Source organism: Halichoeres trimaculatus, unplaced genomic scaffold (assembly GCF_033239565.1).
Source record: "Halichoeres trimaculatus isolate MK-OKI-2021-1 unplaced genomic scaffold, fHalTri1.1 fHalTri1_scaffold_1, whole genome shotgun sequence".
NCBI lineage: Eukaryota > Metazoa > Chordata > Actinopteri > Labriformes > Labridae > Halichoeres > Halichoeres trimaculatus.
This window is the reverse complement of record NW_027437179.1, coordinates 9,245,483-9,269,502: the sequence shown is the minus strand read 5'-3', so window position 1 is coordinate 9,269,502 and position 24,020 is coordinate 9,245,483. Positions and strand designations below refer to the sequence as shown.

General features: G+C 40.1%; 2 protein-coding genes across 3 annotated transcripts in view; one reads left to right on the top strand and one right to left on the bottom strand.

Moving 5' to 3' along the window:
- The first annotated feature begins 429 nt into the window (after positions 1-429).
- On the top strand, positions 430-11,998 carry LOC141796777 (EF-hand and coiled-coil domain-containing protein 1). Its single transcript, XM_074678045.1, has 9 exons — positions 430-1,033; positions 4,005-4,446; positions 4,535-4,669; positions 9,267-9,346; positions 9,607-9,748; positions 9,892-10,045; positions 10,146-10,271; positions 11,575-11,644; positions 11,741-11,998. Exons 1-9 carry the CDS (start codon positions 430-432, stop codon positions 11,902-11,904), a joined length of 1,917 nt encoding a protein of 638 aa, XP_074534146.1. The 3' UTR covers positions 11,905-11,998.
- A 1,064-nt stretch (positions 11,999-13,062) lies between these two features.
- Positions 13,063-24,020, bottom strand: part of slc41a1 (solute carrier family 41 member 1) — a 32,938-nt gene continuing 21,980 nt past the window's right edge. For both annotated transcript variants that reach the window (XM_074673355.1, XM_074673361.1), the window contains exons 6-11: positions 22,987-23,133; positions 21,295-21,442; positions 20,179-20,258; positions 18,850-18,984; positions 18,500-18,648; positions 13,063-17,370 (exon numbers count right to left, since the gene is read on the bottom strand). In XM_074673355.1, coding sequence (XP_074529456.1) covers positions 17,185-17,370; positions 18,500-18,648; positions 18,850-18,984; positions 20,179-20,258; positions 21,295-21,442; positions 22,987-23,133 — 845 coding nt within the window. In that variant the 3' untranslated portion in view covers positions 13,063-17,184. The remainder of the gene's footprint in view (positions 17,371-18,499; positions 18,649-18,849; positions 18,985-20,178; positions 20,259-21,294; positions 21,443-22,986; positions 23,134-24,020) is intronic.

Here is a 24,020-nt window from a genome sequence, read left to right as displayed (position 1 = left end):
CTTGCAAAACCACTTGCAAATTTGATTATCTAATCTGATTCAACTTTCTAATGCTCTCTTTGAACATCAACTTTTTTTTTGTGGAATCTGATACATGATCCTCTTCTGTCAGCCAATGTGCTCCAAGATACACACTTGTAGGCGTTGGAGAGCACAATACCAGTCAAACACACTCATACACACAGAGTCAGAGTGTGAACACACAAGAGGGTGGAGCCGGTGCACTGGGGCTGTTTTTTTTTTCACTCGCAGGGATCAGATCTAGCCTTGACGCGCAGGGGAGGAATCAGAGGTGAGATTTCCAGGGAATTACGCAGCGTAAAACCCGCACTGTGGTATGCTACAGCCCACATTCCGTTTGAAATTGTACCAGAGCTAACTGCTGTATTCAGAATTAATTGAGCTCTTGAGGCAAAGTGTAGTTTAGGCATGGAGCACACCGCATTGGCCACGCGACGCGTTCAGCCTTTGCCACGAGCGGCGCGTAAAAGCGAGTGGCTCCGGAGCGTCCTGGCTCATCACCACTGCCCTGATCCCGGCGTGGACAACGAGATCGTCGTACTTGCCACTGGAATAGACCAATACATTCAAGAGGTCTTCCACCACCTGGCTCTTCCCAACCAGGATGATACGGTATCCGCAGAGGATTTCACCGGGCTGTGCGCAGTGTTGGGACTCACTCGGGTGGAGAGAGGACAGAAGACTCACACAGAAAGAACCGGGGATGGAGAGAAAGATGAGGAGGATGAAGAGTTTAAGGATGTATGCTCTGAGCTGCCCTGCCAGTTGTCGTTTAAAGACTTCCACGCTCGACTGTGTGAGTATTTTCGTGTGAGGAGTGCGCGTAGAGGCACAGAGGAGTGTGCCTTGCGCTTACCCGTTACCGAGGACACGGAACTGGTGGAGAGGGAGATCCGGGTCCGGTGGCCTCGAGCAAGACGGAGAAAATGTGTGAGTTTCGATCTCACAAGGGATCAAAGTGGAGCCTCTAAAAGATCAGTGAAGGGTGGGACAGCAGAGGACCGTGAGTCAGGTAATGTTTCATTCGATGTGACATTTTAATGGCACCTGTGTTAAAACACAAGCTCGAGAATGGTCTTAAACCTTATTTACCAACTGCTACTGCTTTAAATGAAGTAACACACATGTTTTGCCTTTCAACTTTTATTAAGTGATGCATAATTTTACTGTCTTTACTCATTAAATACCAGAAAATAATGCAATGAAATAAACGTGTTTGATAAGCCTTTTTGGAAAGAGAAAATAAGACAAAAATAGTTAAAAAAACAAAAAAAACAAAACAAAAACAAAACAAAAAACAAAACCAAAAAACAAAACAAAAACAATTTCATTAAATACTTTCCTTTTTACTTGTTTTCTGTTAGAATTGCAACCTGTAATCTTTCCAACTTTGGTTTATGCTCTCCAAATTTGCATCTGATTTGTTCCCAGCCATCTCAGTTCTTTTACTTATGCAAGTCATCCAGTAATCAGAGTGAGTTTACACAAGAAGGATCACAAAAACAAACAAAAAACTGCATTACAGTCCATAGAAGACATTCTACATTCAGGTAAATGACAGTTTTTTCAGTGCCCCACCACAAATGTTTTCCATTTCTTGTATGAAGTAATGGATCCATATTTGTTTGTGTGTCAAATCCACATACAAGGAACTACATTTTTGAACATGCACCTAAACTCAAATCACCATGTGTGAGAAGTTGTCTAAAGTTGCACAAAAAGCGTAACACTTGAGCATTGTTACTTTTTACACCCGGATAGTTCAGCCTACTGTGGTTTACTGCCATATGATGAAGGTGGAGACAGTTTTTCTTTCCCTTTCTCACGGCACTGCTGCAGATTGTATCAGCTGATCACATTTTGACTAAACACAAATGAGTAAAGCTCTGGATTAGACTTTTTTTTATGTTTAATGCAGAGCTATAATCAAAAGCAAAGTGATTTTCTCTTGTTGTGTACTTTCTCAAAAAGAAAAAGTGGTCATTAGGGCCCCAGGTTTCAGCTGATTTGACATTTTTTTTTATCTGTTCATAGCTAACTTCACATAGGGATCATCTTGTTTCTGCTGACTTAGAAAAATATTGTATCTGAATAAGGAGAGGGGTCGCTTTCTGAAGTTGCACAGAACCACACCAGCAGGAAGTGCTGAGGGTGCTGCAGCACCCCCATGCAGCTGCAGGTTGTTGGTCTGTCACATCAGCATTCGAATCGCAGTGTTCTGCCATGACACTTGTTGCAAACTTAACCACTTTGTCAGACCTTTGTCAAAGTTTTCAGACCATTCTGTTGACTCTTTTTCTGCAACTCGTCTGGAGTCTGTCTACTCTAACTGCTCTTACGTAAAAGCACCTTACTCTTCTCGAGCAGCGGGTGCTCCTCCCTCGCAGCAGTCCCTCTCAGCTGCAGGCAGAGCAGACGACTGCATGCAAATGTATCACGCATTCATGAGTCTCTTTTGGATCACTTTTGACAGTCTCAAGCCAGGAGAAAGGAGGAGGCTTAGTATTTTGCAAGCAGCAACCTCCGGTCTAAGAATATGAGGCAATGCAGAAGTGCTAAAATCTGCTCTTTCTCGAGTGTCTGCTTGAGGGTGGCTCTAGAAGTACCGAAAGTCACATACACACATCAAGCCAAAAAACTGTTTTTAAAGCAGAAATAAACCTATTTACAGCCTGGTTCCTGTCTGAAACACTAAGTTTACTATCAGCACATACTGTAAGGGGAGTGATTTTTTTTCTAACTCTGCAGTTCAGAGGATATTAAGATCACAAGCTCGCCCAATTAGAAGCACAGCTCAGCTCATGTGACTGATGGGTACCCTATAGCTGTACTCAAAGCCCTTGCCACTTCCAATATGGCCGATTCGCTTCATTTTCTGTTTCAGAAACAGACTGGTGATGTTGGGTAGATTACGTCTATACATTAAACAGTCTATGGTATTTTGACATATACAACAAACAAACAAACAAACAACACAAAAGAATCAATAGAATAGAGATCATCTGTTGCTATAAACATTATACAGTGTTATTTTACTCAGTTTTTGTCTCTCACAACATTATTCCCCTCTCCTCCAGCATCCATGACAAGTACAAGCAACTGGCAACCATGCTGACTAGACAATGACGTCAATTAGGGACTTTTAGGACAGCCAGTAACTAGGGTTGCCACTTTTGAGGCTGAAAAATAGAGGACACCCTCAGCAGCGGGGGGGCAAACACATGTTGAATTCAGGCAGAGTGGTGCGTTCAAGGCAAACTGGAAATACGGGACAAATTGTGTCCCATATCGATTCAAAACGGGACGCAACATTTAAGTGAGAAATACGGGACGATTCCGTATTTTACGGGAAGATTCCGTATTATACGGGACAGGTGGCAACTCTAGTAGCAACTTTCCTTACTGAGGAGCTGGCTACACTGTCACAACAATTTTATGCACTCTGATTGCTGGACTTCATCTGGTGTATAGAGGCTTTAGTTTCATTTATCTGATCTGCTGAAACAGAGGTGTATCTCTGGTAAAAAGTACTGGAGTGCACTTGTGACGTACATGTACCTCTCACATGTCGCTCCTTTCTAATATTGTGTGGCCACTGTAGAAAGATTATATCATATTATTCAACTGTACAACACAAAATCAAATGCTTCACGAGGAGGTCAGTTAGGTTGAGCCGTCCCGGAACAATGATGATGTTATGAATATGAAAACATAGATGTCATGGTGCTCGTGATAAAACTTTAAATAGTTACCAACAGCAAACTTCACTTTGTAAAGATAAGTCTTATTTGCTCCAGGCTGAGTAAGGAGTTTTGAAAAGGACAGAAAACATGGAGCAGAGAGTGTGAAAGGTGTGCACCAGATGGTTTTAGTCTGGGGTTGAAGTGTGTGGAGGACTGTGCTAGAAAAGACCAGCACCCCTCACACCAATTTGATCATATTTCCTTCCCTCTGTCCCTCCTCCTCCTCCTCTTCTTCATCAGGTGAAGTTGCTGCTCTGAGGGAACTGGTGGAGGACCTCCGCTCTGCACTGCAGGGGAGCGACGCCCGCTGCCTGGCCCTGGAGGTTGCTCTCAGGAGGGAGAAGGTCTGCACACCCCCAACACCTACCAGACTCAAAACCAGCTCCTCATCTCCTACAAGTTCCCTCACTCTCAAAGAAGGGAAACTGGTGCCGACGCACAGAATCAAAGGACTGAGCAGCGTGGTCGGGACAGAGGGAGGGAGGAGACTGGGCAGAAGACGGGACATCAGAGACCCCCTTCTGAGGGAGCTGAGGCTGATCCGCTCCTCACGGGATGGGCAGCTGGAGGAGGCCATCAAATTTAACGAGCGTCTGGAAGAGGAGCTGAGGTGGGCGTACCAGGAAGTACGTAAACTTCAGGGGGTGGAGTCAGCGCTGAGGAAGGAGAACACTCACATCAGGTGGGAGATTTTAAGTGACTTCATTTGAAGATGATGATGTAAAGATATAAAAACGAGGGGTTTAATGATCTGGGGTGATCTCTATCAGGAGGCGCGCTGAGGAGGCTAGAGAGGCTCTGAGTTTAGGACTTCAGAGGGTCCGGATGATCCAGGAGCAGGCTCAGTCTGTGCCTCAGCTACAGTCCAAGATCACCCAGCTGGAGTCTCAACTCAACCTGTACAGGTACAAACAGTGTGTGTGTGTGTGTGTGTGTGTGTGTGTGTGTGTGTGTGTGTGTGTGTGTGTGTGTGTGTGTGTGTGTGTGTGTGTGTGTGTGTGTGTGTGTGTGGTCTGGAGAAAGTGCTCAGGCATGTTTGTGCATCCATTTACACATCATTTGCCTCTGAGCTCCACTGATTTGAAATTCAATGCACTTAAGCCAAGAGATTAAGTCAGAGTCTGTGTCAGTGTTGAGAAAAAGGAGACTGGGTTAACTTTCAATAAACTACACTGTACTTACAGTAAACAAAGACTTTTCTGGTGCTCGTACAAACCTGCTCTGTTGATTGTCTAGTAAACATTAAAAATATTTTTGTCTTAGCTTTTTGTTGTGGAGCTCATACCTTTAACTACAAGCTCTGGATTCAACTCTTTTTTTTTTTTTAAATGTTTGATGCAGAGCTGTAATCAAAAGTAAAGTGAATTTCCCTTGTTGTGTACTTTGTTAAAAAGAAAAAGTGGTCATTAGGGCTGCAGGTTTTAGCTCATTTGACAGAAAAGGGGGCCCTGCTGACAAAAGTGAATAGCTGGGTTTACATGTTCGGATCAGAACTGGGTCAGACACCCAAACTGAATTAAAAATGCTCCATAAAAACGCCTCAATCAGAATAAACAACCTGAAACTGAATGGGATTTCATTCAGTTGCACAGAGGTAGAATATTCCTTTTCCCAAACCGAACAAAAGGAAAATCCTGTCATGTAAACTCTGACACGGAAAGTTGTTAGCCTGGGTTGCGGGTGCTCTGTCTTGACATTCATGCTCAATACAAGCACAACTCATTCCCATCACCAGCTAAGTGACTTTTAGACCCCTCTAGGGACTTTTTATTTATTCATTTATTTTTTCAATTGTTTATTTATTCATCTATTCATTCAGGTGCTAAGCCCCTCCCACTTGTTCCAAAACACTCAAAAGGCAGAGAAGCTCTCCTTGCTCACAGCAGCCTCTCCTAACTTGTGCGTCGTATGTGTCTCTTTCAGGTCATTTTGGCCAGTCCCAAGCCCAGAAAAAGAGGAGGGTTGATGTGTTGATTTGAAAACAAAAAGAAAATGTTACGATGTTATTCCTCTCTCCTACAACATCCGTGACAATGGCATGCAAACAACTTACTATGTAAATTAGGGGCTGGCGTCATTTAGAAACTCTTAACTTCTGGGAGAGGCAGAAGCCATTTTTCTTATTGAGGACTTGACAACATTGGCTGCAGACCTTCATCCACAGCTAAACTGACGATAGATGATAGACCTCCATCTTTGATAATTAAGTTGTGTTTTCATAGATATACGTCTGTAAAGCGGCTGGTCTGATTAAATGTTGTAGCTGGTTAAATGTTGGAATAGCTGACGCCATATGTTAATAGTTGACCTGAGACCTTCAATCGGAATGACTTTAATCAGAATTAAAAGAAGTCTGCATGTGACCCTGTCTAATGTCTACTACTATGCTGATCCACTATTTTTTTTATTGAAGCCACATAACTTGTAAGCAAAAATACAAAGAAACTATGAAATGATTCATGTTTAAAGTGAGGCCAGGCTAAACATTGTACTCACTGCCTCAGAGGTAATCTTAAACACCAGACAGTGACAAAGTGGAACTTACCTCTAAGCCTAACAGCTATTGTGCCAGATGACCCAGTATTTTGTGAATGCAGTAATAAAACAGAATTAATATTTGACTTACATTCATCATGTGGACAAAAGCACTTCTTAATCCTAGTTTTCGTCTGTGCCTGCCGGTTGAGCAAACAGACAACTGCTCACTGATACTTTGCCAAATAAACCAATTACTCTTTAAAGAAAGAGCAGCTGAAATCCACAGTGAACCTCGGTGAGTCATCAAAGAGTTGATGATGTTTTTATAGAGTAACTTTGTAATTCCAGCACAGAGAAAAGAAAACAGCACATAGAAAGATGTTTACTATAGAGGGTGTAACTTTGGCAGATGTTCACCTGCTTGACTCTTTGTCACAGGCTTACTTCTGTAACTTCATTTTGACTTCCTGATAATTCAATTCTTTAAACTCATTTAGGGCTATGGGGGTATGAAATGCAAGGCCCTGCTTTTTGATGTTGATGCGCATGAATATTAAGTAAGATATCATTCAGCATAATCATACACATAGGCTATTTTACAAACAATCTACTACACTGATGGCTACTGATTTGAATGAAATTCAACATGTAGTAGTCAGTATGCATAAACTTGCAAAATCTGCATTATGCCAAAAATCCCTGGATGTCCTACTAGTTCAGGAAAATTTCTCATTCTGCAACAGATCAGTGTACCTGGCATACTGTTTCCCACAATACATGGCGCTAACTCTGTTTGAGTATGCAGGTGGCACTCAGGTTTAGTTAAATCACTGCCATCTACTGGAATGAGTTGGCATTATCACTACAATACAGCAACACTAATGTTGGACAGTCCATGGAATAAGAGTGAAATGATGTGGAAAAACTGTTAAATCTTGTCACCTTTAGTCTTAAAATGTATGTTTACTTCTAAAAACTCATTATTACCCGTATAAAACACTAATTCACTTTTTCAAAACCACACGTGGATTGTATCGAAAAAATTTTCTTCATAAAAACAGGACCCTCCCTTAACTTGTTTTTTCTTTAAATGAATGTAAAATTTACCTTTAGCCTTTAAAAAATGATAAAGACCTGAAAGAGGAAGAAAAAAAACCTATATACTATACCAAAACTTAAAAGAACTCCTTTCGAACTCCTTTTATTGTTTAATTTTATCAATACTTTATTTAACTATTTGTATTACTCCTGTATCTTCAACTCTGATTTATGTTTAATATTCTATCTGGCAATCTTTTTACATATTAATAACTAAAATGTTCAGAGGTACTCATAGTTTGTTTTTTAAAAATAACAATTAAGGGGGAAAAAATCCTTAAGCTGTAGCTCAGCTTCTTGAAACTGAAAACCAGTGAAGCATACTGCAAAACAGAGCCAACAGAACAGTCATACTATATACTACATGCAAAAGCAGAAGGCAGGTAGTATGCAGTGCCAACTACATACTACATTCACATGTAGTATGTAGTATATGGGGCTCCGTTTGTAAAGCAGTGCATGCTAAAAAAAAAAAACAGCAACATTTTGTCACATTTAGCTTCCGCACTCTCAACTCGCCTTGCATTAGCTCAAGCATGACAAACTTACTGTAGACAACCTTAGTTAGCCCATTTGCTAAAGTGTCCTTCATGCTTAGCATATCTGCTTCATCACATGCTAAGCATGTAAACTTAAAAAAAACAGTACAAGTGCAGTTGCTCTGCAGCATGCGATGTAGCTGACGCCGTAATAAATTGTCTTATGGCTGCCAGAACAAACATTTTGTGCGATATATATCTTTTTAATACATTCCGCCAAAACACCACAATTAGATAGATCAGATTCTCTCTATCAGCTGTCCTAGCAGCCTTTTATTTCTGACACTGCATGATAACATGTTGAACACCACAATGGTAGCTCCGTGAGCTTTTATTTTGTTACTTCCTGTTACCAGGAGTTTCAACTTGCACATTCACTAAATACTTAGTTGCGTCTGAGAGATTTATATTCAACATTTAGATTTAGATTCAACATTTAACATTTATATTTATATATAAGATTCATATTTAAATTTATATTTAGAATTTGTATTTAAAATTTATATTTATATTTAAAATTTATATTTAGCATTTATATTTATATATTGCATTTACGTGTGACATGTAATATTTACATCTAACTATCTAAAATATTTCTAAGATGACAAATATTGCTCAAAATGTCATAAAAGGTCACCACTTTCGCATGGTTTGAAGCTAAATGTGACAAAATGTTGCTGCTTTTTTTTTTTTTAGCAAACACTGCTTTGCAAACGGCGCCCCATAGTAGTAGTTGGTTTGGAAAACAGCCATAGTCTCAGCTATGAGTTTTTGCTGTGCAACGAGTGGCTTTACATCGTCAACTCAGTCACTGACATTTTAAATATGTAGGTTAGGCCACTTTTCATTCATTGTATACCTTGATTTTTTATTTCATCTACACTGTTACTCTAACAAGCCAGATACACTCACCATACCTAAATATCACAGAAACTGATCATGCCGAAGTCACTTTTCTTGCCTATTTGGTTGCAAACGCAGCAATTAGATCTTTTTAGTCCAAGTTGGATGCAATGTCTTTTTCATTTGAGTGCAGGGCAAGCCCACTTTGCAACCCTTCAGTCACCTGATTGTTGATATTAAATTTTTCCACAGCTCTTTTTTTCCTCTCATGTTTCATCACCTTTGTAACCTGACACCCTGCGGCTCATGACTGACTCGTCATCAGTTCTCTTTCAACGTTTTAGGCTTTGATGTGCAGCTTACACTGCATCAGTCTGTGCTGGAGGAGTGGAGAGACAAATTCTTTATCAGACATGTCCAGACCAGCGAATTAAAAACATACCAGCTTCATTAACTCCTGCTAATGCACAAACTCAAAGGAACCTCTGTTCAGGCTTTTTATTGTGGGGCAATATGTTTGAGGTGTATTCTGTATCCCCCTCAGGTCCTGCTGTACTTGTATCCCTGACCCCTCCCAGCTACAACGTGACGCAAGTGGAGCAGAAGAAACCAGTGGCAAGACAGGTGAGTGTCTGAAAAAGGAAAAGAGATCTGCAGTGAGCATTCAGGGAATTTTTTCAGACTTGTCTTGAACGATGAAACAGAGAGCTGGGTTCAAACTGGATCCTGTTAAGGTTACATAAAAAATATGGACAGATTCAGATGTGGACATTTTTAATATTGAATTTTGTACATTATATCCCCAAGCATAAACATGTTGATTTAAAAAAAAGCACTTTTAGTCCTCTGATTTAAGACAAGGGGCTCCTGTGTCCTGTGTGTAGATGCAGAGTGTCTGCAGAGGGCAGTGGAGGGCAGAGCTGCCTCTGATGAGGAGGAGGAGGACAGAGGCCGTGGTGAGGAAGAACAGTGCCACCCACCAGAGATGAAGAAGAACGCAGGCCGACAGCACGATTGTGGCAAAAGGTTAGCCAGCATCAAACACACTCATTTAAATACCTGTGTGTGTGTGTGTGTGTGTGTGTGTGTGTGTGTGTGTGTGTGTGTGTGTGTGTGTGTGTGTGTGTGTGTGAGTGTGTTCACGCCTAATGATGATTCTCTATGTCCAGGTGTCAGAACAATGGGGTCCATCAGTTTCCCTCCCAGACAAACGCTCTTGACAGGAAACTCATTAACTCTTTAAAGGACAGCAGGGGGCGCTGCACCTGGAAGAGACTCAGCCAGGAGCAGGCAGAGGGGAGCAGATGCTTTGAAAGAGGAAAGGTGAAACAAAAGCTGTTTCTGTTGACCTATTAAGCTGAAATGCTGTAGTTATTGTTTAGAGCGTTTCATGTTTTTACCTCATCCTCTTCCTCTGCGCTAGAAACCTGAAGAAGAAGCAGAGGAAAGGAAGACGAGGCCAGAGGAGGAGAAAGAAAAGACCCGTCTGTCTCTTCTGGAGGATAAACTCACAGATGCTCTCACGCTGCTGCTGCAGCTTCGCAACAAGGTTCACACAAAACACACACTCTGAGCATTCACTTCTCCCACACACACTTACAGCTCTGCAGTGCCATCTAGTGTTTGATTAAACCCTCACACACACACACACAAACAGCAGAAAGGAGGAATCATGAGGTGAAACCACACTTTGTGCAGCATTATTGTATTGAAGAAGGATAATTTTTTCATAACTGTTACTTGGTAAACTTAATTATCTTTCTTTATTTAATCTTTTTTAGAATGCAAATTTACATAATGTGTGTATGAAATCAAACAAAGGGCAGTGTTAGCAGTGTATTAGTTCATAAACAAGCAACAACCTCTGGTTTAATAACATGAGACAATGTGCAAATGCTAAAAAAATGCTGAAAAGTGAGTTTAAATCAATATTAAACAAAAAACAAAATCAAAAAAACTTATTGCATAAACTTGTTTCCAGTGCTCAGTACATATGTAAATCATTATTGATTGTTCAGGTTATGTCATGGTTACCTCTTTACCTTTTTACTTTGGGTACACCTGCCTTGTTAGAGCCCGAATCATAACAACCACCAGAAGTGTAATGAAAAAAAATGTAATAAAACCCCAAATTTAATAACTTGTGATATTTTAGGATTTTATCACATTTTTTTTAAATTAAATTTTGGGTTGCTGTTACCTTTTGGGCTCTAACAGGCCTGTTTAGTATTACAAGTATTGTAACCACAAGTGCAGTATGGAGCTCCTGATAGGACATTGGGACTGTTGGGTTATTGGGAATTCATTACTGATGAATAGATAGTATGCAGTTAATTTGTATAATTTGTTTCCAAGTTCTTTTTTTTTTAAATAACTAAAAATTCTGAGGAAAAAAATTACCCAAAAAAATAACTCAAAAAGAAAAAGAAAATATTAAGACTTGATGGAGAGAATTAACCGGTAGGTCATAGAAAAGATATATTTCACATCTGAGCGTAGAAAATCTGAAAACATAACATGGTGGTATGAAGTACTCTACTCTAATCGGGCTTTACTTTGCAGCTTTAAAAAAAGAATCAAAATACTGCTATTTCTTAAAAATAATAATAATAATAATAATAATAATAATAATAATAATAAAAATAAAAATAAAATAATAATAAAAATAAAAATAAAATAATAATAATAATAAAAAATAAATAAGTAATAAAAATAATAATATAATAATAACAACAACAACAACAACAATAATAATAATAATCAATGAGACCTGTCACAAATGAAGTGTGACATTTTCTTATTAAGCTATTCTCTGTTTACCCTGATTTAGCATCCTCTTATCTCTTCTGTAGAACGTGTCTCGTAGAGTGCTGGGAAAGATCGTGATGGACACTCTGGATGTGTGCAGCAGGACTGGAGATGGTACTTCTGTTATAAACCTTCTACAAGTCTATGTATTCATATCTAAGTTATCTAAGTTTGCTGGTTGCTTTAATTTCTCCTAATTTTCCCGTATAGGTCCGTCTCAGGTCCTGCAGGTAGCTGACGCCCTCTGTCTCCGGCTGTCGTCCAGAGATCTTTTCGGAAATGGTGCGGACTCTGAAGCAGGAGAGAACAGAGAGAAGGTTCCCTCCTCAGGGTGTCAGACCAGCGGAGTCAACCCCCTGCTCATCTCCTGTTAAATACATCAAAGCTGCAGTACTTATTTCATTTGTATTTTTTATATCTGCTTCATATTTGGCTTGTTTGCACCAACATACATTTCCTGAATGTGTATCACAGGTTTTGAATATGGCTCTTTGTATTTAAAGATTAACTTTATTTCTTTAAAAGTCTGGTTTTATATTTAGTATCTATTTAATTTCAATCATTAAAGGTTTTAAATTCACTTTTTTTTTCCTTGTCGCTCATTGTGTTGACCTTATTTTACAAGACAAAGACAGGAGTAAACCAAACCTTTCTGACCTCTTCAGAATTTGTCAGTAATTTTCAACACCATGTATTTATTGTTTTTGAAGGTCGGGTCTACAGGAGTTTTCGTTACTTGTTAGCTAACACAACGTTCAAACTGGGCTCCTCCCTCTTGGATCAGTGCCAGCAGCAGCGCACACCCACATCCTCCAACCAAAGCTATGTGAACACACTCACTGCCCACCTGTGGCATCGCGTTTCTGCGTGGGAGAGACTCGAGAGCTGTGCAACCGACTTGACATGTTAGCACAAGCTAATCATGTGTATTTGATACATACCTGGTTAGCAGAAAGCCATCAACTCGAGCTTCACCCTCTTTTACTTTTAATCTTTATTTGTTTGGCACTTCGTTTCACTTTGGTTGTGTTTTTCTTTCTCCGTGCCATGTCCACTGTCTCAGCCCCTCCGGATAGCTTCTTCCTCTTGCTAATCAACACGCAAAGTCACTTGGACATTGGATGCTCTGTGATTGGCTAAGGTTACCACACTTACTCTCTGCCCAGAACAGCCAAAACATCAACATGCAGGCTGAGGAGGGGATTTGAGGCAGACACAGACACTGACACACATGCATGGAGGCCCAGAAGTGATGATTGAGTAGAGTTATTCCTGTAAAAGTTGCCTTTTTTTGGGGGGGGTGGGGGGGAACTCCTGCAGACTCTATTTTAAAGAAAACTAACAGATTTCACATCTGTCTGTGAAATGTTAGGCTTTAATGTTGAGCAAAGGCTAAGTTAGCTGGCTGAAATAGCTACAGCTTTGATCCTGCTTCTGACCAACTGTGTTCTCAGAGAACTGAGCTCACCGCTGTGCATAAGTACCAGATGTAACAGGCTGAAAAAAGACAGTAAGACAGATAACTGGTATGAAATAATATATCTTTATTTCCAGCAATTTACAAAGTCCTGCAGGGAGAAGGCCTCACAGAAAGAGGGCTTGTCCAAGACAAACACACAGAGAGCGCACAGACCTCAGCTCCAGTAAAACGTGTTTTCTGACATCATTTTCTCAGAGGCAGCAGAGCTGACCGGAATAAAGAGGTGAAGGTTTAGAAACTGATGTGCTGTTGAGATAGAGTATGGTGGCCTGAGGGTCAGTGTGGGTCTCTGTGGGTTCAGGGTTTCAGGGTTTGAAGCACTGAGGTTCACAAGGCAGAAGGTGTGAGGGGCTTTAAAGGCTGGGTTTGTTATTTACAGTGGAGAAGAACTGCAACCTTTTGACATGCTGCAGGTTTTTTTTTAAAAGATATTTCCAGTATTTATGTTAAAATCTCACAAGTTTGACTCCAGTTTTTAAATCCCCTTCAAAAGTAAAAAAACAAAAAAACAGAGTACTGAGGTATTTCAGCCTCCACGTCCTCATTTTTGCGGATTTTTGTGACCCTTGTTGCTGACAACATCAGCCCTTCTCCCCACTCCTGCATCATATAAATTCATCATTACTTACAAATTAGAATCAATTTACTGTACATCTTCATTAATCAAAGCTACTTAAAGAGTTGCTACTCTGTGCAAACCTAACTCCTGATTGGTTACTGTGAGGTGAGCTTGGCTCTGATAGGTTAAGGCCATTCTATGTTTGATAATAAGTCTGCTTTCCCTGTGTGAGACACGGTGTGTGCGTGCATGTGTGAGGTGTGTGAAGACTGCTGTTAGGCACTGCACTACATGTTAGCCTCACCACCGTTAAATGGCAGCAAGCATCAGAAAGCTCTACTGGCATTCGCAGAGAAAATAAACAAAGGAGATGAGAAAGATGACCACAACATGGCGGCAAAGACAGAGAGCAAAAAAAATGAAATGACAAAATAAACAACCTTATTTAAAGAATAAATATAGTATGTACAATTTGCTTTGTGTGCTTATAAAAATAAATAGACAAAGCATTACGTGCCTCCTTAGAGAAGTATTCACAACTATCCACCGACATGGAGGCAGAACGCTGGCACAGGAGGAAACAGACAGAGAGGACGGATGGAGGGATGACCTGGAGGACTAAGTCATAGAAAAGAAGACAAAACAATTGTCCGTCTGGGTATATGTGTGTTTGAATCCAGAGGACACAGAGATGCACTGAGAAGGAAGGAGAGTCCCTGTGGTGCCCCCTGGTGTCCCATTTGCAGATTACAGTACTTTGTGTGTTTGACCAGCGAGGAAGTCCTCTATCTTTACAGTTATCAGTTGTTTGCTGCATCTTATGACACAATAATTGGGAAAGATTAGGGATGAAAGGAATCACAAGAGAAAAAAAATCACAATTTTCACATAATTGACTCATTTAAAAATAATCAGTCCAACAAAAAAAGGAGAGAAAAGGATTTTTTTTGCACAAATAATCAAGTTTTGCACATTCACTCAATGTGTCCTGCACATGCATTCTGCTGGCCCCTTGGAAGCAGCACAGAAATCTGACCAACATCACATGCAGGTTTCTACTGAGCCCCTGATCTCTGCTCAGGACCAGCACCTGCATTCTGTCCGAATGGTGCACAAACTGCCCTCACTCCTCTTAAGCCGTAAGCCTGCAGAGTCAGCCACATCAGCAAGAGACAGAAGCTGATGTTTAATCTAGACATCAAAGATTCCTCTTTCCTCCTGCACAGAAAGATCATTATGAGTAGCAAGTTCCGTTTTTTAACTGTGTTCAACTGGATGACTCAGCTCATTTGGCTACTTTCAGCCCCCCTATTAGGGATGGGTACCCTTCACATCTGAAATTATATGGTACTAATGAGCAGTACCTGACAATTGGTATTGATATTAAAGGGTACTAGTTTTCAGTACTTTGCTGGGTTTTTATATGCTAAAAAATATAAATTTGTGTAATAATTAAGTCTCAAAGCTTAGCAATTCTGTGTTTATGTCCAGCATGGAAAACTGCCTACTCTTTCACATTCTCACAGTCACTATGATGCATTTTAGTACCTAAACATGGTGCTGTTTGATTTTAGGTGAATTGGTACTCGGTACTAAAGATGGAATTTGTGTCGGTACTATAGACTGTATAAAACATGGACATAGTCTCCCCGGTGTCACCCATCTGTTTTCTGAAACGGAGAATAAAGCAAATTGGAAATCATGGCTATATTGGGACTGGCAAGGGCTTTGCGGCTGTTGGCCACGTGAGCTCGCTATCTTAATATCCTCTGAACTGCTGAATTAGAAAAAAATTCCCCCCCGTACAGTGTGTGCTGATAGTAAAATTAGGGATTCAGACAGAAGACGTTTTCTGAACTAGGCTTTAAATGAGTTAATTTCTGCTTTATAAAATGCTTTTTTTTGGCTTGCTGTGTATGCCTCAAGCGGACACTAGATAAACAGCAGATTCCACATTGTCTCACATTCTTACACATACTATAAAAGTACCTAATTTGGTACCCATTCCTACCCCTTATAAAGTCAGCACATTGAGATGGTTTGCACATAATCCTGCAGTTTTGTCATCCCAAATTTTCTGAAGATAAACTCGTGAAAATCCCCACACTCAAACCACGTTAGCTGGAAAAAGTTAGCACAAGCTAAGCCTCTGACAAAAAGAGAATAAAAAGGCACAGGAAGGACTTCTTCCTCTTTGTGCTCCAGGGTTAGCATGAATGCTATAAAATGAAAATAGTGACAACTTCCAGCACCCATCATGACTCAGCATTTATCTACCTTTAAACAACTTTGCTGACCTGTATCTTTGTCTCATAGATGTCTCTGCCAAATCAAGTGTCCTAGTACCAGAATGTACCTGCTTGAACCGAAGTGAGCAACTTCACACTCTTTCACTCTTTCCTGTGTGTAAACACAGTAGACGCTCAGTAGACTGAGCTCCACAGGTTGTTTCCAGTGTACTGCAACATGTTGAGCCTCTTGTCACTTACTATAAGCCTGGCTTGGGCAACATGACAACAACAAGTAGTCTGCAGAGGAAGCAGGTGGTTTTAGACATGGGGACTAGTGCTTTTATCAAGTGGGAACAGCTCATGCAAAAAAGCACTGCTAACCTCTTAGCATTAACGCATGGTGCATATAGAGCTGCAACAACAGGCAAGGTATGTGTTTTCACGTGGGAACTGTGCAAACACATTTCAACAGGCTGTTCTTTAAACTACATCCAGCTGTTCCTGATTTGACAGGGGGGACTCAACATTATGGAGGTTTACAGTTGGAGTACAGAAAAATAACAATGTAAAATGTGAATGAACACCAAATTACAGTGAAATTTTCAAAAGGCATTCACTTCAATTGTTTTTGTAGCAGCACCCATTCAATTCAGATTCAACCTCAGGTCTGATGATGCAAACTCATGTGCTTAAAATTTAACAGGAGCAGGTTCAGGAATTATGATCCCACTGCCTGTGTGACAAAAGGGCTTAGATCTTTTTACAATAGCAGTTAACCTTTTCTACTGAATATTCAAGGTAAAAAACAAAGAAACGCTAGCTCTATGCATTCTACGAAATCAGGAGTTAGACACGTCTGATTTTCAATCATTCTTAGTACGTGAAAAAGCACTTGGTGATTAAGCATTCGAGGCTTGTTTGGATTTATTTTTGCTGACTTCTGTCATCTTGGTTTCAAGTGTTATTTCTTTAAAAACCAGTGAGCCAACATCCCCATTGAAAATAATGAGGACTGGCCCTGCACATTAAACAGACATCAACTCATATCATCTGTGAACAATAACAATCATTGTCAAGAGTGGAACAATGGAACTCAGTTATTAGGTGAAGGAGAAGAAGTGTGATTTGTGGGGCAGAATTCATCAGGTCGAGTTTGTTCAGTGGTTGAGGTGATGGTATTTGTGTCTGTGTCCTGATATCCAGAGGAGAAGACACCGTAGGGCTACGAGCTAAGCGTACCTTCAATCAGAGCCCTGCAGGAGATCAGCCCTTTGTTGCAGTTGCACTTTAAAATGACGTTCGTGCATACAGATGATGTTTCCCACTGTCTGTGTGGGCTCAAGGGTACAGTGTGTACTTTGTTTGTGTGTGTCAGTTCATGCATTTAATTGCCCGCGTTCGAGTCTCTGTCCCCAATGAACCAGCGCATGTGGAAGCAGAGGGCAAGGAGGCCAGTCCCCAGCAGGTCACCCAGAGCTGTCAGGTACGGGATGGAGAAGTTATCAGGGTCCATGCCTCGGCCCCACATCCAGTGGACCATCCAGTCTGCCAGGTAGAGAAGGATCGTCACCTGGAAGGAGATGGAGCAAGAACCACATGTTTATCAAAACAGATGTGTTTTTGTTGTCAAAAAGTCATTAAACACAGCGAGGGTCAAATGACTTCTCTCTAGGATAATCTCTTTTGGTCATGCTGTGTTGAAATAAACTCTTCAGATACATGGAGGCATGGAAGCAAAAAAAACAACAACAATTATTTGTGATGTGCAATAATATTTCATGTGATACAGATAGGGAATAAATGAAGCTGTTAATGTACAGAATAAAGAGAAGAGGCCCTAAAATGGAACCCTGTGGAACCTCGTGGTTGATACATTTTTAAGATGATTCGTTGGTTGTTTACACAAACATTTTAATGTCTTCTCATCAGATAACAAGTAAACCAGTCAAGTCTAAGGCCTCTGATACCATAGTGTTGCAGTTCATTGAACAAGATGTCAGACATTATGGTGTAAAAATACTTTGGATCAATCCAAAAAATGTTATCATCAATGTTTGATAGTATCAAAGTTAGCCGTGTTCTCCTGTTACAGTCCCTGGTTTTTCAGCAGAGACGTGTTCAGGTCATTTTCACCCAGTGTTAGTAATTAAGGGGTAAAATATTTTTTGACCATTATTTGATAATTTTATTTTACTTTCTTCATTTTAGGATTTTTTTTATTGATGACTCTGAATTTTCACTAATTTTAGAGCCTTACTTTTGGGTCTGCTTATATTACTTTGTTTTTTCATTTTATGAGACTTTGAATATGGAAAAGTAAAAAAAAAAGAGTGCTTGACTTTGCCTTGTATTGTTGTCCTACAATATATTATGAAGTGAAGTGTTTTTTTATTGGGTATTCAATATCGAGAAAGTAGCGCCACACAATCTCAGTTTCTTTGTGTTAAACATATTTATTAATGGTTAATGAAAGGCTTGTTGGCTTTTGCATCTTATTGTATGATACTGTACACTGAAATTAAAGTGATGGTATTTATGTTTTCTGAAGTGTTGCCTGAATTACATTGTTTTCACACTCTACACTTGGTGTGTTGCAGGATGCTTTATATTTTTGAGTTCTGTGGTGTTCTAACAGATGAACATGCAGGTACATACATCTCATGTTACTGAGCACACAGTGATAGGAAAGGAGCGCTTACCTGTAGCAGTGCAGCAGCCAGGTAGAAGGAAATGAAGATGGGTGTCAGGGTGGTGTGGCCCCCCCTCAGGGAGTTGATGGTGTAGAGGAAGACGAGGTGACCCGGGGCAACCAGGAGGAAGAGCACACGAGCAGAACGAGAGTTCACAGCTGGAGAAGAAAGAGGAATCACTTTTAAACATTGACTCTGATTGTGAAAACAATAACAATCGACATATCGAAGTCAGCTGATCAGAATATCTAAGACTCTCATTAAGGTCTGATGCAGGCAATAACACCTGATCCCACTTAAAGCAGAGTGTTGTTTCACTGAGTGGAGATCTGTTTTCACAGGATAAACTGTGGACTTACAGGAGCCGAAGAAGGAGGTGCAGGGCGTCGGGCACTTTCTAGGGGTGGGGTTTGGTTCCCCCATGGGCAGACCGTTCATGTGCAGGTAGGTGGATATTCTGCTGGCCTGGACTGCGACTAGGTTGCCCCCCACACCTTCATAAAACAAAAACAGGATGAAGACATGAGAAACATCAAAGACAGTTCAATGTTTGTGTGCTAAAAGTAGATTCATGTGGCTCTAATTCCTTCTTTTCGAATATTAAACAAAGTATTCAACTGACTGCTCATGTTTTATCAATAAGGATTCAGGTTTTTTTTCCTCCATCTGTCAATCTTCCTCCATCATCCTCATCTTTGTTCATACTGTGACTCACATTTGACTCCTCCGTCTGTGGTTACAGTGACAGCTTTGGATACGCAGTGCTGTGAGTTTTTTCACTTGTTTTTCTGTGGCAGTTGAACTTTTTTTTTGGATCAATTCTTGTTTATCACATGTGTTTTTGGCTGTGACTTTAACAACTCACTCATCTTGTTGTGTTGGAGTCTGCTGTAACAGGGGGTTATATTTGGAATTAGCCCCTGCACGTAGGGTGCAACCACAACCACTGGTTGTTATTAAGGGATGCTACCCAATAAGCAAAGAGACATTCAGAGGATGTCCTATCCATGTCATTTTTGGAAGTCCCTATCTACTGAGCTATTGTCACTGCTGATGCCATTGTGGCCATTTTAGACATTCTTATTGTTTTTATACTACGTCTAGTTTCTTTGCATAACTCCAGTTTCTGAAGGTGGCGTACTGTTCCTGTTCATTTTCCTTTAACTTTATTTTATTTTCTTAGCAGCAGAGGTAACTGTAAATACAAACATAGTGTGTTTTACATACCACTTCAAACCTACTGCTGAGCCAAATGAAGCTACAGGAAAATTAACTGGTACAGAATAAAACACCATTTAAGTATGGAAAACATTAAATAATAATAATAAAAAAAAATACTTTTATTCAAAACCAATGTTTAACATTAGTTGTCCAAAAATGACATTAAAAGGACGTCCATTGAGTGTCTCTTTGCGCAGTGGGCTCACTCACCCACTCCTGCTTAGGCGTCCACTTGACATCTAATAAGCCAACATTCAAATTTTGAACTGCATATTGTGATGTCCAAATAGTGGACTAAATTCAACGTGTTGACGTCCATAATTGGTCTTGGACTGACAGACATAATATTGACATGATCTGCATATCCATCAGACGTCTAACGTGGGTAAGCTCTCTTTGGTTTTGCCGGTCATCAGTGTTCACACTAACAAGGTTTAAACCTTCAGAGAATGTGTCTGTGGACTCACCGTTGATGACTGGAGTGAACACAGCCATGCCCGCAAAGTTTGGGTTGGTAACAGTCTTGTCGAGAATCAAACCACCGACACTGAAAGACAGACAAGCCTGTTAAAACGTGGTCCTCGAGTTACGAACAAGTTCTGTTCCTATAAAGTTTCGTAACCCAAAATTCCGTGCAAGTCAGATTTTTACCCAAAATACCCCCTAAATCTCGAAATAACTATCCAAATACATTTATTTTAGTATTAATCTTCATTTTCATGGAAAAACAGTACAGAAAATTAAAACAGACATTTAATTAAAACAAAATAAATATATAATGTAATTAAATACAGAAAAAAATAATAAAATAAAATAAAAACCTTAATTAAAAAAAATTAAAAATAAAATAAACATCTTTCATACATATACATAAGAAACATGTATTCACATACCCACATATATTAATTGTAAAGTTATATCTATACTAAAGTTGAAACCATGTAAGTCAAGAATCACGCAAGTCAAGGACCTCCTGCACCCCCCCTGGTGTTGTACCTCTAGTGTGTGGAATAAATGTGGACGTCTATTACTGCTTAGTGGTTTGTATTTTATTATAGGCACTTGTACTCACTTCCTATACCTGAGGTAAAAACGGATTAAATTGAAATAGAAGATGTAGAAATAATGAGCTCTAATCAGAGCAACTCCACCCATGATTGTGATTTTTTCAGGTAGACTAAAGGATGAAGTCTTCCTCTGTGGGTAAAGACAAAATCCTCTTCTGATGGGGCTAAATTAACTATTTTAAACCTCATTGGATTATCTGAAAAATGCAACTAATCCAAGGCGGATTACAGGGCTTTTTCTGAGCTCATGAAAATTGATCTTTAATGATTTTCAGCGGGCAGCGGCACGACCAACATTCTGTAGAGGATCTAACATTCCTGTGCTTTAACTAAAGCTGACCCATTGATTGTTTTACATCTTGATTTATTTGACAGAAATACAAAACAAATGTCTAATTTGAATACAAACTAAAACACTTCAAAGCTGAACAGGCAGTGCTTCAATAAGCATTAGAATGAGTGCAGTATTTGCAGTCTCAGGTGATAAAACCATGAACTGATCTCTGTGAGATCTACCTGCTGATGGCCATGGCGATGATGACGGGCTCCCAGCCGGAGTAGAGGAGCTCTCTGGTGGACGGGATCCTCCTGGCTATGAGTACCCAAAGAGGGCACAAGGCCACAAACACTGCACACACCAGTGGGTTGGCATAGTCATTGTACTCTGTGTGAGGAGAAGAGAGGAGGGATTTAGACGACAAACTGCAGTCAGACTGAACAAAAAGCTCTCAGTAAGCAGAAGATTTTGTTATGAATCAGTCAGTTTTAGGTGTTTCGAGCTGATGCAATGTTGTGCTGTATTTTTTTTAAACCTTATCGCCTGAAATAATTTTCAATTATATAAAAGTATTGTTTTTGTGTGTTTTTGCATTCTTACAAATGTTGAATTGACAGTAGATTGTAAATTTAAATACAGCCCACATGACTTCCTGATGACGGCTTGATGCCGGAACGCGTCGAAGTTTGTTTTTAAGGTCCACATGACCATGTCGTTAAACTAAAGGCATTTTAATAGTCTTAAGAGAGTGCCTTGGAGTCTCTTCTTTTTGTTTCAACAGCCCACATAATATTTTATAGATAAGTTATATAATATATAGAAACAATATGTTCACCCCCTGACCAATATATTGGGACAAAGTGCATTTGATACAATCATTTGTATACGTAGAATATGAATCAAGAGGCACTAGTCTAGTGGGATACAAAGGTCATCACAGCTGCAACAAGACCAGTACATTGCAAATTTGTGACGCACAGCATGGAAATTAAAACTGTATTTATTCATGTTGCTATATATTGAAAAACAAAAAGCTTTATTCTATGAGAAATTTGGAATAATCACAGAAATAGATTATGAGAAATACACATTCTTACAATTCAGAGCTTATTAATAAAAGCTGAGATTGCTGATGCTAAAAGAACTCAATGCTAACAGTCAAATATTCAACAACAGAGTTATCAAACTACACTGACTCACTGGGACCAAACAGATGTGGCCTGTTTTTAACCTGGCACTAACTCTACTCTGCCGTCTCTAGGAGGCAGTGTTACTGCTGAATTGAAACAACAGGAAACTATAACAACCACATTCAAGTAGAAAGACCACATTTGTACACAAGACCCAGACACCAGCTTTGTTTTTGTGCATTTGAGCAAAAATAGCCCCTAAAAAGTTTTATATAATCCTCTCCTGCTTGTGGTTTTCAAGTTGAGTAAGACTGAAGAATTTGTTCACTTTCGGGCCAAGACAGGAGTGAGGTTACTCCACAGTCTGGTCAGAATGGTTTCACAGCTCCTGTGTGCGTCAGTGTTTGTCCGTCTGTCTGTCTGTGGGGTTGTAACCAAGTGTTTGTCAGTGGTTAAAGCCCACTGAGTTTAGGTTTGGACATCTTTAATCCTTTTATACCACTTCCTGCCAGACGCAGTCACATTTCAAACAGCTCTACACCCGATGATCCCTTCAATTAAACATGTGAAGAGATAATACCTGCGCTGGTGGTTGCATCATTAAGGTAAGCACCTCTGATGACAGGGTAAGTGATGTGTGAGCTCTGCAGAGATTGTTGAAGCTAAGAGTGAAGCTAAGGCCTAACACATGAAAGCAATCTTAAAACATGAACACTCAGTGTTTAACGATGACTTTGAAGCAATGATAAGTGTATCAGATAGTGTTACAGTGTCTCTTTAATCATGGTGTGCACTTGTTACCTAGTTCCTTGTACAGTCCTGTGGAGACGCCTGCCAGCAGGGACAGGGTGATCAGGTCTCCCAGGCTAGCAGCGATGGGCGTGGCCACGTTGTCAGGGTTGATGCCCACTTTTCTAGATGCGATGATCACACCGATCATGATGAGCCCTGTGAGATGAAAGTTATTAGATACCATATGAGAAAATCATTCTGAGCACACTGTAACATGTTCATGTGATTATCCAAACAGTATGTGATGTTCAGTGCAGGCATGTCTCACAAGAGCACAGTTGGCTTAATAAATTTTCACTTTCAGGCAAGTCTAAAGGGCAAAAGTAGATCTTCAATTTGTCACTGATTTCTTCCTCTTTTAGAGAAAGGGTTGAGAATTCAATGTTCTCATCAAGTAAGATAAAAAATTTAAGAACAAATCCTGGAGCCATCGTCAATAAATAATTTAATCAGAAAATGAAATAAACTCGATAATTCTGCCAGTCTCAATATATCACCATGTGCATGTGTGTTTGTTGTCCCTATCTCTTGCCTCCAAAAAAGTTGGATTGCAAGAGGCTTCACTTTGTACATCGCTCTCAGCACATGAGTGTGTTTAGTCTGTAGGGGAATGAACAGAGTTAACGCTTTCGCCTGTCAGTTCAAGGGGAGGTGGGGCCGCCAGCATCAGGCTAGCGTAAACACACAGAGTGAGGGCAAAGCAGGTAAACATAGTAAAACTAAGGAGAGAAAAAAACGTTTGTAAAGTGAAATGCCTCAGCCCCAGAGTAGAAATATTTCAGCTTCAGCAAGGTGAGGCCATCAACACGGATAAGCTGGTGTGCAGCAACAAAAAAAGGCAACACAACAAACTCGCATGCCCACCTGAAACACAACAACCAACTCAGTTTCCCCAGCTGGGGAAGTAACTGCAGCTGCAGATGCAGAGACTTTGTCCTGACAGTCAACACTCACTGAAGAGTTTAACCGACAAAGTTAATACTATTGGGATGAAGCTGATGAAGCCGATGACATGGCATTTTATTATTGTTACTATTTTTTGG

Bases quoted from the DNA above. Each gene is read 5' to 3' on its own strand.
- LOC141796777 (XM_074678045.1), top strand. From the start codon at position 430: ATGGAGCACACCGCATTGGCCACGCGACGCGTTCAGCCTTTGCCACGA. The intron at 1,034-4,004 runs GTAATGTTTCAT...CTTCTTCATCAG, and splicing joins AGCAGAGGACCGTGAGTCAG to GTGAAGTTGCTGCTCTGAGG. The intron at 11,645-11,740 runs GTACTTCTGTTA...TTTCCCGTATAG, and splicing joins GTGCAGCAGGACTGGAGATG to GTCCGTCTCAGGTCCTGCAG.